This window comes from Apiospora kogelbergensis (genome assembly GCF_038363985.1).
Source record: "Apiospora kogelbergensis strain CBS 113332 chromosome Unknown utg000006l_segment0_segment0, whole genome shotgun sequence".
NCBI classification, from domain to species: domain Eukaryota; kingdom Fungi; phylum Ascomycota; class Sordariomycetes; order Amphisphaeriales; family Apiosporaceae; genus Apiospora; species Apiospora kogelbergensis.
In genome coordinates this window covers 1535728-1549339 of record NW_027117423.1, presented here as the reverse complement: position 1 = coordinate 1549339, position 13612 = coordinate 1535728, and the positions used below count along the sequence as shown (strand labels likewise).

The following is a 13612-nucleotide window of genomic DNA, read 5'->3' as shown; positions in this document are numbered from 1 at the left end:
CCCTACGACAATGAAGCGGGAAATGGTGACTGCATAGCTTTTATAGCAAAATCTAATACCCAGGACAGAAACTAAGCTCATACCCAATTTTCACCCCCAAGCTCCTATTCATCCTTACGTGCTAGGCAGCGGTACTGCTGATGAGCTCGTTGCCTGCCCTTACATCAAGCAGGCGATCTTACGGCTACTACACATCTCAGAGCCTCCGACCTTGATTCGTTGCGTTGGGCCAACCCAGGCGAACGCTTCGACCATCCATTCGTACCATACCTGCTTGTCATCCGTCTGTCGCCACATGCTGACCTCAAGCTCCGTGTCAGGGGGAAGTAAAGTGGTTGCTAGAACTTGGTGTTAGTATACAGTTTGAACATCAAGCAAGATATTTGAGCTTACCTTTAGCGGGAAGAATATCGGGAACCATGAGATCATGTCCTTGCTCTTCCGATCAATGTTGTTCGGCAGTGTACTGAGTTCAACTAGTTCCTTTCCAGCCACCGTAGGCTCGTAGAGTACCGACTCGAAGTAGCCAGCCAGGCCGTGTATGACGCCACGGGACCGGCACACGAAGGTTAGATGGCAATGTCGCGAGTTGTGGTCGTTGGCACCGACACCGCCGGCCATGGAACCGCCGCCACCACCCACGACGCCGCCGGACCGCCGTGCGTCGACCATGGCCATGGTGGCCTCGGGAAGCGGGTGCACAAACTCCCACGCCTGCTGGAACCGCGCGTGGCCGGGCACCTTCTCGGCGACGAAGTCGAGCTGGAAGAGGCGCACGACCCAGGGCGTCTCAAAGCCGTGCGGGTCCATTGGCAGGCGCGAGCTGATATCGGCATGAATACGGGGCGTGGCGATAGGTGACATGTGCGCCGTGTACGACTTGGGGATCGAGATACCGTGCGGCTTGGACAGAACGTGCTGGATCCCGTCCAGGCACTCAGGCGAGAGCTCATTGTCGCCGAAGGAGCCTAGGAGCTCCGAGATCAGAATGTCGACCTTGCCATAGACCGGGCTCTCGTCAGCGGTACCCGACACTAGCGGGCCCTTCCAGGCGCGCATGTCCGTCTTGACGACCGTCACGCGCCCGCCCCATACGCGCTGGTTCTGGCGCAGCAAGTAGACGTAGGCGTTCGGGTTCTTCTCTACGGCCCAGACCTGGACCGGCACGCCGGTCGTCTCGCTGGCCTTCAAGGCACGCGTGACGAGAGGCCCACGACCCGATCCTGCAACTGCGATCACGACAGCCCCATCCGACGACGATGTGGGCTTCTTCTGTTGAGCCCATTCTGTAAGCGCCTCTGCAACGGCCGCTTCGTACTGGTTGTATTTAACCGGGTCACCCTCAAAAACTTCGTAGGTCACCGACTCGAGGTTGTCAGAAAGGGGCTGGAGGGGTGACTGTAACCAGTCCTGGAAGTTTGACAAGGTTGACCGTTCCAGGGCCGAGAGCGGCTCCTGCTGACTTTCGACATGACGAAGATAGGATGCGTAAGGGTTGGCCTTGAAGTACTTCGGCGTCGTTCTCGTGGTTTGCTGCGAGGCATCTGAAAGCGAGGGCCAAGCAGCCTCAGGCGAAGCAGCAGCCTCCTTGAGCGTTTCTGAGCTGTCCTTGAGCTCTGGGCCGACATCGCAAAGCAGGAAATATGGCGCGTGCTTCAACTTCATGTAGGAAGCAATCATATCCTGGTGGTGCTTGCTCAAAGACGGGTTTCCACTCTTGTTGGATTGAAACGATGAGGGCCCAAATGTCAGGTACTGCAGAGGTTCAGAGAACCATCTGGTCTGGACTTGCTTCTCGGGTAATACTCGCGGCACTCGTACAGCTAGTATGTATTAGTAACATATTTTGCAAAGAGGGCGCGATAGAGCCCACCCGCGTCCTGGATAAGCGGCAGGTAGAAGACTTACCAACAGACAATCTAGAATCATATGTGCAAGCTGTGCGGATAACATGCCACGAGTCCCAGGTGCTAAAGATGTCGATTTCTTCCGGTTTCTCGCTTCCGGGCTGTTCTATCTTGGGCAGCGCAGATGACAGGTTGTCGATGCTCTCCTCAAGCCCAGGCTCACGGTACATAGGCAGATGAACGATAAAATTCAGGCGGGTTCCGATTACAAGCGCTTCCTGAATTGCGCGAGCATACTGAGCAACGCCTTGGCCGCTGCTGGCCTTGAGGGCATCGTCCCGCGGGCCAGGGATGATGAGACTTCGTATGCCACAGAAGTTGGCATAGTTGACCTCTAGATTCAGTACCTGTCGTGAAATGCTCGAGATAACCGGATTGGGCGAGCACAGATCAATCCAGGGGCTCGAGTAGGCAACGAGACCACTGGTGTATGTGTCTGGAAAAAGGGCGGTATCCTCTATGGTCAAAGGAGGGACAATAGGATCAGGGTGGCAGCTGGGAAGCTCGGACTTCTCCCATTCCTCAAGACACTTGGCAACCAGATCCTTAATGCGTTGGTGGAACTGATGGTTGGTGACAGGCGTCGTAGTGAACCCAAACTTGAAGGAGTCAATAGCATGTCCAGATGGTGGGGTTGGAGGTCACTTACACCTGAATTCAGAATTTGCCCATACTGCAAGTCGGTCGGAGGCTCGCTTCGGGCAGAGTCATGCTGGCCGATGTAAAAGACCGGGCGAACATCATCGTATCCCTCACTGGCGTTGTCCATGTATTCTTGGGCCATTGCGACTCGGGTGGTGCAGGAGGCTGCGGAAAATGCTGAGTTCTTTGCAAAGTATTTCCTGGTGATGGTCAAAATGGATGTCTAGGGCTAGGGAGACACAAGAGATTCAAAGCTTAGAGAGAACACAGCTTCATGATTTCCAGAGTGTTACAGCAAGGGTCAGTCTGGGAAATATCTATTACCTTCTCCGTCACTCGAGCAAACCAAATGATTGCGAGTGTACCAATGAAGTCGGGTGGCAGACAGCGAAAAATGAAATCTACGGACGGGTAGCGGGTGGATCAGCCAAAATAGGCTGTAAGGCGCGCAAGGCACCACCACTTTGGCTTGGAGAAATATTTGGTTTTCTTTACACGCTTGTTTCCATGCGCAGCTCATGGACGAAACATCTGAATCCGCAGTCGAAGGCTGGTTGATCTGATTTCTCTGGCATTCTAAAGCAAATTGCCCGTTCTTGTAATCGCAAGCCTTCTCCCAAAGTTACTCGATACAATATGTCGGAGGGAGGTACTGCTAATAGCCAGATTCCTCTGCAGCTGCAATATACTCTACCTATAGGTATTCTCACCTCTTGCGGATTGCATCACGGATGTCTACAAGATTCAACATGTACATGTCTATTGTGTATTTAGCCCGTCAAGTTCGGGGTCTCTCAACAGTCAGAGTCCAAATCAATTTCATCGGGATAACCCCACCTATCGGCATCCCAAATGGCGGGGCAACTTTTTAGAGCTCGAGATCCTACATGTAGATAGCAACATCTGTTTCTTCAAATTCGCAACCTGCCCAAGCACCCAGATCGAAGTCGGCGCAGCACACAATCGACACAATGAACCGGCGCATGGTACGCTGCCATCAACCTCGTACTTGTGAAATCGCATGCACTTACTGACCGCCACGTGCCCTTGCAGCTGTCCAAGGAAGAGGAGGTCGCAGCTGGCGACGAGGTTGAGGTGCGCCGCGAAGACCAGGATAAGATCAACAAGTTTAGCCGGCTACACCAGAAAGAGCTCAACATCGAGGAAGAGCTCAAGGTTAAGCATGTACGCCGCCCCTTTCAATCGTTGCTCTTACTGCCGCCTTTCGACGATTTGCTGATACGATAATGGGCTTCCAGAAGGAGAAAGAAGAACTAGACGATATCACCACCGAATTGGAACTGGCCGACGAAGACGAACTCGTACCGTAAGACTCACCCCTCCCAAGATTGAATTGCACGCATTCACGATTCACGGGCATAAATCTAAAAGAAAAAGAGGTGACATTGGCTGACCACACGGCATGACTCAACAGATATAAGATCGGCGATGCTTTCTTCAACGTTCCCCTAGAACAAGCGCAAGAGATGCTTGCTACGTCGAGCTCCAAAATCGAAGAAGACGTGTCGGCCCTGGAGGACAAGATGGGTACGATCCGAGACGAAATGACACAGCTCAAAGTTGAGCTCTACGCAAGGTTCGGCCGCAGTATCAACCTTGAGACTTGAGCGAATCTTTGTATGCGATGGTAGATGCATTACATGGGCGGGAATAGATAAAAATATGCCAGGCTGGGGGAGAGGCCTGCAGCTGGATCGATCGGGCAGGTGTTGGTTGCTTGGGATTCACTCAACATGGTTCAGGGGTGTGGTAGGCAGACGGGAGACGAGTAGCAAGGCTGAAGGGGCTGGGGCTTGGATGATGATCTGCTGTGCTACCCTACCCTATGTACAGATGACAGAGGCCAAGGACTGGACCGAGCTGATACGGGTTGATGCCAATTGCCAATTGCCAACGCAGCCAGCAGCCAGCAACATATGGCCTGAAAGAATTGCGACGACGAGACGAATGAAACGGCGCCAAAAATACGGTCTGCATTTCGGGAGGTGGGTGTGTGTTAATTTGACAACAAGGGAGAAGGGGAGACGCGATGGATCCGTAACCCCGTACATCAGCCAAGTTCAGCTAGTTTGAAACTGTTGCTCAGGAACGCCCGGTATGACATCACTCAGAGGAACGAACTTGGAATCTCTGCCCTGGCTAAACAAGCCGTCTGAAATCAGGCAACCCAATGGAATATTGCTGGGACTCCGGCTGAACATATATCAAACATCGGCGCGGTTACTCTCCCTGCTTAATCTAGTGCTTCCTTTCAGCTGTCTTTTGGTTTTCCGAAAGTCAACGGGTAGTACGAGCGCGCCATCGTCAGCATCCCTTTGTTGCTGTTCAATTTCATTTTTCGCGACCGCGTGCTCGAGCTACCATCGCCAAAAAAACATGTCTTTCATTCGTACAGTTGTGCCTCTCTCGGTCTGGGCCGCTGTGGCTTTGGCTGCACCCGCAGCCGAACCAGAGGCGACGCCGCATCCAATGGTCACCGCTGCACCCGTTCTGCCGCGGGACTTCAAGCCCGACACATATGTGAAAAGTCTGATCGACGGTCTGGGAAGCGACGTCAGCAGCTATGTCGCCTCCGGCGTGCCGCAGTTCTTCCAGGATTTCCCCACCGGTGTAAGTAGAATACGACTGCCGCCCCCCGTCTCGGTCTCGCCTTTAAGTATTTTCGAGGACATGCTGGCTGAAATCGTGAAATTCTAGGACAAAGTGAAGAAGTCACTCGGAATCGACGACGACGGCCTGAAGGCTGTGCCGACATCAGTCCTTAACCTCCCGTAAGCTCTTTTCCTCTCCGGGCCGAGAGGCCTGGGTTCCAAGGCATAGACACGCACGCTAAATGCCGGCACAGCTCTTACGCAAACTGGACAGACGAAGGGTGGAATCTCCGGGTTCACGGAAACGTCTACAAACTGCCTAATGCCTCGCAGGACAAGATTGATGAACTTGCCAATGTATTCCTGATTGGGACCGAAATGAAGAAACTGGCCCCGAACGAGCAAGACCAGGCCAGGAACGTGACTAGATCCATCTACGTCGTTCAGCAAGCGCACGAAAACGTCACTGTTCATTTCGAGAACGATGTTTCTGTCGAACCTGACGCCAGTGGCGGCGTGATCAATGCCAAGGGAGGTGCCCAGAACATAACGCTGCCGTATGAGACCACCGTCGAGGGTGACTTCGACACCTTCGTCAAGCTCAAGAACACCACGGGCGCGAACGGCGGCCACATGCTGGCGGGAAATGCTACAAAGTCCATCCAGTCCTTGAACATGTATGTCGACGGCACCATGTCTGGCAATGCAACGGCATACCTGGTGCCGCCCACGGGTTTCACCATCATCTCTGACATCGATGACATCTTGCGCATTACCAAGATCTATGTCCCGAAGGAGGGGCTGCTGAACTCCTTCGCTCGCCCCTTTACCCCCTGGATGAACATGCCCGAAATCTACGCGAACTGGTCTGCGAGCATTCCGGATTTCCACTTCCACTACCTCACAACCACCCCCGAGCAGGTGACAAGAAACTACATGGAGTAAGTTGATCCTCTTAGGCATCGTTGGCAGCACGAGGAAACTGACATACCCTCTAGTTTCATTTACAAGACATACCCGCTTGGATCGTTCGATACCCGGCCGCTCAACTTTTCGGATGTCTCGGCCACCCTTCAGATCCGACGCTTTCTCTTGGATAAGATCTTCCAGACGTTCCCTCAGCGAAAGTTCATCCTGATGGGTGACACTACCAACTCGGACGTCATGAAGGCTTATCCTGCCATGGCCAAAGACTACCCCGGCCAGGTCCAATGCATCTTCCTCCGCAACACGACAGCCACGGATGACACTGACCTGTTCCCTTACGATACCTCCGGTTTCGAGGGACTCGACCAGAAACAGTACATGTTTTTCAATGTGGCCGACGAGTTGAAGAACCTGGATATCGTTGGTGGCAACTGCTACAACCCCAGCGTCAAGCAGAACGTCACTTTCGGCTTCCAGGGTCGTGGCTTTGGCAACTCGGCTCCTAAGCAAAGCCTGATGACATCGTACGCCTTGGGTTTCGTCGTGCTAGCTTCGGTCTTCAATATGATGCTGTAGACAAACAGCGTGGGCAGACCTAAGGCCGAAACTTTAACGGGCTGTTGTAGTGGGCGATGCCGCCACAGTTGGTGAATGCGCCGAGAGAAACTACTTACGAGGGACGATTAGTTTTGCGCTTGGCAATACATGATATTAAACAGGGCGTTCGGGGTTCAATGCGCGGGGTCGCGTGTGTCGGCATTTGCTTGGATTCATAGCACTTAGGTAGCTCTTCGTATACAGTGAGTAGGCTTGTATCAGTGCAGGTTACTACGCTAATGGACATATTATCATGACATTCCACTTTGACAGACTGTGCACTTCGATAGCACCCAGGTCGACGGTGCTGGCACGCACGCTGAAGCCCCAGTGATAGCTAGCGAAAGTGCCCAGGCGAATACTCGTAGTCGCGTAGTTTGCCTGCCCCGTTTCCCTCCAGCAATATCCGCCCAAGATGCTCGAGAGCAGAACACACTGCTCCCGCTATCCCATTGAATCATGTGTTTTCTTTCCGAGTAGAGACGATGTCTGTGCCACTTGGTGTCTAGTATATACGGGCCGCCTCCTTGAACAGGGGTTCACGTAGCCTGCTCACCTTGCATGATTACCCACCCCTAGCTTACAACAGTCGACTTGATTATGTATTGACCTGATGACTTATATAGTTGTCCTGGAAGTGAGTATATAACAGTCATTTGAATCCAACTCGATCATCCAACGAATTCGAATCAAGATTCCAGCTTACAACGCCGTTACCGATCAAAATATCAACTCTCCGTTATACCATGGCGCCCACTATCGTCTTGATTAGCGGATGCAACAGGGGCATCGGAAGGGGCCTCCTGGAGCTGTATCTTGCCAAGCCCAATCATATCCTCATCGCGGCTGTCCGCGACCCCCAACAGGAGACCTCGCAGGAGATGCTCAAGCTACCTACAGCAGCTGGCACCACGCTCGTCGTGGTCAAGATTGACTGCACTGTGCCATCAGACCCGGCCGCGGCCTTTGCACAGCTCGCCGCCCGCGCCCCGGACATCGACCACCTCGATGTCGTCGTCGCCAACGCCGGCATCGCGCGTCTCTATGTCACCGTCGCCGAGGTCACAGCCGAGCAGATCCAGGAGCACATCAATGCCAACGTCTACGGCCTGATCTGGCTCTACCAAGCCGCTCTCCCGCTGCTCAAGAAATCGCAGCATCCCGTCTGGGTGACCATGGGCTCATCCGCGGCCTTCCTCACCAACTTCCTGCCCATGAAGAATGCGGCGTACGCGCCCACCAAGGTTGTTGGCCACTGGCTCACCAAAGCCATGCATACCGAGGAGCCCTGGCTTACGGCATTCCCCATCGACCCTGGGTAAGTAAAGCAAGCAGAACAGGGGTCTGCGCCCTTGTTCGTCATCTGTCTGTTTGTCTGTCTGTCTTGCTTTTTGCTCACAATCGTTTCTCTGGATAGTTGGGTACAAACCGACCTCGGAAATCACGGCGCTGCTGCATTTGGCTACGCGCAGGCGGCTATACCAGTAGAGGAAAGTGTAAAGGGGGTACTCAAGGTCGTAGATGCCGCAACGCGAGAGACCCATGGAGGGAAGTTGTGGAGCTATACTGGCGATGCTGTGCCATGGTAACTACTCTGTACTATATAAATGTGAGAGAGTAGTTCTTGTGGAGGGATCGTACTGAGTGAGAGCTGTACAAGGACCAAAGAATAGAAGTCGCCTTCGACCCCAAACAATAACATCAGGAAATCCCTTCATAAGTAGACATTCCTCACTCTCGTGTGCAAGAGCAATCGAAGGTCGCGATGAAACATGCCAACCTCTTCATACTGGTATCTATTCTCTGGCCTTTCGCTAGACATGGTAGCGTGTCGAAAGGACTTCGTTCTTGTAGCTGTCCCAGGAAGAAGCGGACACAGGAATTGGACTTGCCGTCCTGGACGCGAGAGATTTCGATCCTACGGTTCTCGAAGAGAGGATCTCTACTTACAGCTTGGTCACAGGATCACCGAACTACCACCAGCGAGCAATGCTGACCTTGAGGGCTCTTCTGGTTCTCGCAGTCAGGGCTGTTCAAACGGGTTTGGCAGATTGCAGGGTCCTGGCTGCGTCTGTCTCGCCAAGATGGCGAGGGCCATCATAGGCTGTGTAGATTGAATGCTCACCCTGCAGACCCCATCCATTCTGCTCACCCTGCAGCTCACCCTGCATAAATCGATTATAAATCCCTTTCGAGAGGCTAACCGCCTTGGGATCCTGTACTTGGAGAAATCCGGCGGGCTTATTAATCAAGACCTCCAACTCCTCGTCGACAGAAAGTAGCTTTGCTGTCCAGGGTCCAGAGGAAAAAAAGGCAGATGCATATGAACACAAATTTTCGGCATCTCCAGGACTGGGTCGGCGATGTCTTTTTTGGAATACTAGGAAGCAGAGAAAACGAAACAGGCTGTAGAATTATCCAAGTTCTAGCAATTACCTTATGGCCGAAACACGCCTATCTCTGTCTATATGGTTTGTCAAGTAGAAGAGCTCAACGAGGAGGCTTCCTGGGTTACCTTCTGCCGGACCTCTGCATAGGGACAATGAGCAGCCTTGGTAGTCACATCCGCGCCATATTGGATGAGCAGCACGACACCAGCCTCAAACTCCCAGTATATGGCCATGTGAAGCGGCGTCCACCCCGCGTCGTCGTAGGCATTGATGAACGGGCCGTAAGCTTCCTTGTCCTGGGCGTAACGCTCGAGAAGAATCTCAAGCACGTCCCGCCTCCGGTGCAGGACGGCCCAGTGCAGAGCCGAACGGCGCTCGCGGTCCACACTGTCCAGATGCGCCCCGTTGGCGAGGAGGATGGATACGGCCTCGGAGTAGCCGCCTTGGGCGGCGTGTATGAGGGGTGTCTGGCCGTGACTATCACTGTCGTTTATGTCAGGGCTGTGCCGCGCCAGTATCTTGAGAATACGCAGGTTGCCCTTTTGTGCGGCTATGTGGAGAGGCCGGAGCCAGCCTTCCTCGGGCGCTTCCAGTTCGGGTTGACGCCGCAGTTGGTCATCCAACCAAGGCGTGGGCGAGATGGTATATACGGACAGGTCAGATGCATCGCTCTGGCCCAGCCTCGAGGAGGGCTTGGTGTGGCCTGACGAGAGCGACGTGCAGTCGCTGGCCGGAACAATGCTACGTGAACTGAAATCACTGCTGGACTGGCCGAGGATGTGGTTTTCGTCAATGGGAAACGGCGCAGTAGTATCCCAGCTAGCATCACTCCCATCTCCCAGGCCGGGTTCCCACCGGGCGGCGCCAGGTATTTCTTGGCTGGATCCAGCGATTGTAGGGGAGACACCTGCCCCTAATGGCCGTTGCAGCGGAGGTTGCAACAAGGAGCCCGTATTTTCACCAGGATTCGATGCATGCTCTGAACCGGCCTGTCGTGCCAGGTTCCGTTTCTGACTGTGACGGCATGGGCGTGAGTGGACGATCGGGTTGTAAGCAGCGTGGTGAGAAAACTGGACGGGACTAAGGAACAAGATGTTTATTCACCGATATTTCCGCTGAGCGATACGGGTCTGGAGGCGACGGCGGTCGAGAGGGCCGTTGGGCATTTGGAACTCCACGTCCAGCTCCATGCCTACCGACGACTGGGAAATCAATACCTGGAGTTGGAGACGAGACGAAGTACTCCAGTGCTGGATCTGGAACGAATTTAGCGGCCGATGAAAGGTTGGGCACGCATAAGCACGATGAAGATTGCCTATAAGCTGACTGCAGGATAAGAGCAACGTCATTCTGAACCGATCAGGCAATCCGCCATGTGGTACTGGTGGTGGGGGCAGACTGGGAGACTGCAGCTGTCAGAACGTATGGGAACTTCCCTGCCTGGTCGCCAAATGCAATGCTCTGCAGCGATGGCAGGTCACGTAGATTGAGGTTGTAGCCAGCGGGCATGTTGTGTATCGATCATGTGACCATTGGTTGCCGTCCTGGACAGGATGTGTATTGTGTATCTGTACTTCTTATGCAGTGGTATTTATTTCACCCATGCTAGACTGAATGACCGAATAGCAAGTAGTATTGAAAAAGCCAATGCTGGCTGGTAAAATGAACGACACGCTCGGAACCTGTTGATTGCGTCCCGACAATTTGTATCCCTATTAATGAGCCCTCCAATGGCCGTCCGTCCAATATTGAACCGAACAGGGGCAATAGAAAACCAGCGACACATCACAAACGACGACAAACTTGCCGTGGAAACAGCCCGTCAGCCCACCTGCCTCCCCCTCTCCCTGCCTGCAAACTTCAGTCCCCTCTGGTAATCACAGGCGCGTCATGCACGGCACTCGTGGTGGAGACTTGCGCTGCTGGAAACTTCTGGTTGGCATCGCCTTTGCTTCTCAAGGTCCATTCGTTGCCAGTAGGGCCTGTGATGGCGACCTCCATCAGTGTGTAGCCAAGCACGCCGTGCTCAACCCGTGGCACAGATATTTCCCTTGAGAGGTTCCATGGCGCTTCTTGAGGGATGCTTTCCGCCGCATCGTGCTCTAGCTATTATGATTGGTGAGCAAGATGGCAGAGGGAACAAGACAACAACGCAAGAAGAGACTTACAACGCAATTGGCGCACATCGAGTTGTTTACGTAAACCATTTGCGGGCAGTTGTGTACATAAAAACACCTGCAGTGGTATTTATAATATCCTCCTCCGCCTGGGTTGCTCATGGTAGTGGTTTTGAGGGCGTTAGGTTGTCGAGACTGAGGTGCTGGCTGTACTGCTGTAAGAATGAGAGGTTAGAATGATCGAGTCAGGCAGGTCGGTGGCGGCAGGATATCACAGAGTCTTATATAGCTTCCGTGATTGTATGTAGTCTATAAAGTCGAAAGGTGCATATCTGAGCGAGTACCGGTCGGGATACATGGTCCCGTCATCACGATCTAGTCGACAAGGAGCATCCGTTATCAGAGAAGATATCATGTGATGCCGTCGTAGATCATGGATGATACTTAGCTGATCATATAAGGAACAACCTGACGTGCTTAGATACATGGTCGGGGATGTGGTATATAGTACCTAGATAGGCACGTTAAACGGGAGCATCACAACAGAGCCGTGGAAACGAAACGATGCGAACCATGGCTGTCCCTTATGCGACAGTGTTCCTATTGGGATAAAGGAAAGCTGGCGAGGGCGAGAACGAGCAGGATGCAGCCTACATGCTCGACATCTCTCTGCATTATCGTGGGCCAAGCAAACCCTCACGCCGATCAGGCCAGGATCAAATTCCCCGACAGACAAGGGCAGTCACGAAGGGCCCTGGACGCATCTGCAGCTTCTCTCCCACACGCTTGCAACGGTCGTGTCAATTCAGTCAATCCTTTCCCACACCCCCTTGCTGCCGATCACTGCATGTACAGATAGCACATATAGCCTGTCTTGTCTCTCGCCTCCCGCAGACCACCGTAAAGAAGTAAGCGGAGCCTGCGTTGCAGCCCGAACCCCCAGAAACACATCTCATATGATCCGCGCAGGGCGGCCGTATAGAGCGTGGTATGATGAGATGGGGGTGGGAGACGTATTCTCGGGCTAGCTCCTGCCGATCTCGCGTACTCGGAATTCGGCAGAGTACCCCTAAACACCCTTTGGGGAAGTCATAATCCGCGCGATATCCGGTACCCAGCGGCATGGGTCTCCAATAAGCTCAGCATATGCAACCTGCCCAAGGTAGCAGTGTCGAGGGCCTAGGGGCCCAGACTGTTGTGACCCCAGTCCGCTCCGCCCCCCCCTTGACAAAGGTTGATCGGCCAGAGGAGACGGCGGGATGGTGGCGCGGGACCTTCTGGACATCCACCAGCCTGCCAGGACAACACAACAGGTGCTTGCTCAGACCCCCTTGCTTTGACAAAGGCCCAAGGAAACCTTGGTGTTAAAGGTTCGTCCCGTTCTCTCCGTGGACTGTTGGTGGCATTTCCTTCGTGTTGGCCAATGTCGGTGTAAATCGTTGCCAACTGTAATCATGATTCTTGACCGGCTCCTGATCATGCCACTGTTTCCTGCACGAACGGGTGGGTCTTCGTCTGCCTGTTCTGTCGGTCCGCGTTCGAAAGGGGATATTCCGTTCCAATATCGGTATCCGGGCATGCATTTGATGGATGAACTCACCATCCTACGGCGCGACAGCGGAAGACAGCAGGGGTGATGACTCCCCCGCATACCAGGCCGCTCGCATTAATAAGTCCGCTCCTATGCCCACAGGATCCTACATTGTATGAGATAGGTCGGGTTTACTACTCGGCGTTGCTTTCCGTGCCGTCCAGGCCTCTGTTGACACGTCAGAGGGCCATTCCAATATCGGGACACAAGCATATGGGTGGACCAACAACGATACCATATGTTTGTGTTTGGATCCTAGGAGGCGCTGGTCTTCTCGACATGCTTGAGGCGGCGTATAAGCAGATCCCTCCCACAAAGCTACGCCAAGACGCATGTCACTGTGTAGCACCGCCTAAAACTAGCACGGTTCCGGATGGATACTGCAGTATAGTTGAGCTCATTAAGGGGCATCGTGGTGTTCACCAAGCTGCCTTGAAAACCAGCGAATAGGCCTCTCTCCCTCTCCTGAAATCCATGCTTACGCCGTAACAAAAGGACCTTTGGGGTCCCGATACCTGCTCCTTCCTGTTCCGACCCCTAGCGCCTTCCATGCAGCACATGTTGGCTTCGAAGAACAGCCGACAAGTTGAATCACATGCCGCTGCCAAATGAAAGTCAAATATACGTGCGAGAGAGAGAACGGCATTTGATCTGCAAGCGTTTACTCGCATGCATGCATGCATTCCCTCCCACCCTCGCCATCATTATCTCACGGATATTTGGGCATCAGGAGAGGCGGGTGTCGTCTGAACAAGAATCGCTACAGCTCCCTCCTGGGTGGTATCACCATATAATGGCTTCAAAAGGGATAGTGGAATGCCACGGGTAA

At 53.5% G+C, this 13612-nt stretch overlaps 6 protein-coding genes across 6 annotated transcripts; 3 read left to right on the top strand and 3 right to left on the bottom strand.

The window, feature by feature from the left end:
* Positions 1-159: 159 nt before the first annotated feature.
* PG998_009351 (PRMT5 arginine-N-methyltransferase) lies at positions 160-2691 on the bottom strand (the record flags this gene model as incomplete). The annotated part of the gene is made up of 4 exons (XM_066876167.1): positions 160-309; positions 394-1823; positions 1909-2506; positions 2557-2691. 4 exons carry the CDS (start codon positions 2689-2691, stop codon positions 160-162), a joined length of 2313 nt encoding a protein of 770 aa, XP_066728323.1.
* An 829-nt stretch (positions 2692-3520) lies between these two features.
* Positions 3521-4177, top strand: PG998_009350 (prefoldin subunit 4; the record flags this gene model as incomplete). The annotated part of the gene is made up of 4 exons (XM_066876166.1): positions 3521-3535; positions 3603-3734; positions 3809-3876; positions 3985-4177. 4 exons carry the CDS (start codon positions 3521-3523, stop codon positions 4175-4177), a joined length of 408 nt encoding a protein of 135 aa, XP_066728322.1.
* Positions 4178-4946: 769 nt separating this feature from the next.
* PG998_009349 (Phosphatidate phosphatase APP1) lies at positions 4947-6664 on the top strand (the record flags this gene model as incomplete). The annotated part of the gene is made up of 4 exons (XM_066876165.1): positions 4947-5180; positions 5268-5341; positions 5416-6102; positions 6160-6664. 4 exons carry the CDS (start codon positions 4947-4949, stop codon positions 6662-6664), a joined length of 1500 nt encoding a protein of 499 aa, XP_066728321.1.
* A 767-nt stretch (positions 6665-7431) lies between these two features.
* PG998_009348 (Glucose/ribitol dehydrogenase) lies at positions 7432-8274 on the top strand (the record flags this gene model as incomplete). Its single annotated transcript, XM_066876164.1, has 2 exons — positions 7432-8003; positions 8103-8274. 2 exons carry the CDS (start codon positions 7432-7434, stop codon positions 8272-8274), a joined length of 744 nt encoding a protein of 247 aa, XP_066728320.1.
* An 887-nt stretch (positions 8275-9161) lies between these two features.
* PG998_009347 (1-3-beta-glucanosyltransferase gel4) lies at positions 9162-10265 on the bottom strand (the record flags this gene model as incomplete). The annotated part of the gene is made up of 2 exons (XM_066876163.1): positions 9162-10089; positions 10180-10265. The coding sequence occupies 2 exons, from the start codon at positions 10263-10265 to the stop codon at positions 9162-9164; spliced, it is 1014 nt and encodes a 337-aa protein (XP_066728319.1).
* A 670-nt stretch (positions 10266-10935) lies between these two features.
* Positions 10936-11354, bottom strand: PG998_009346 (uncharacterized protein; the record flags this gene model as incomplete). The annotated part of the gene is made up of 2 exons (XM_066876162.1): positions 10936-11181; positions 11244-11354. 2 exons carry the CDS (start codon positions 11352-11354, stop codon positions 10936-10938), a joined length of 357 nt encoding a protein of 118 aa, XP_066728318.1.
* Between the last annotated feature and the right edge of the window lie 2258 nt (positions 11355-13612).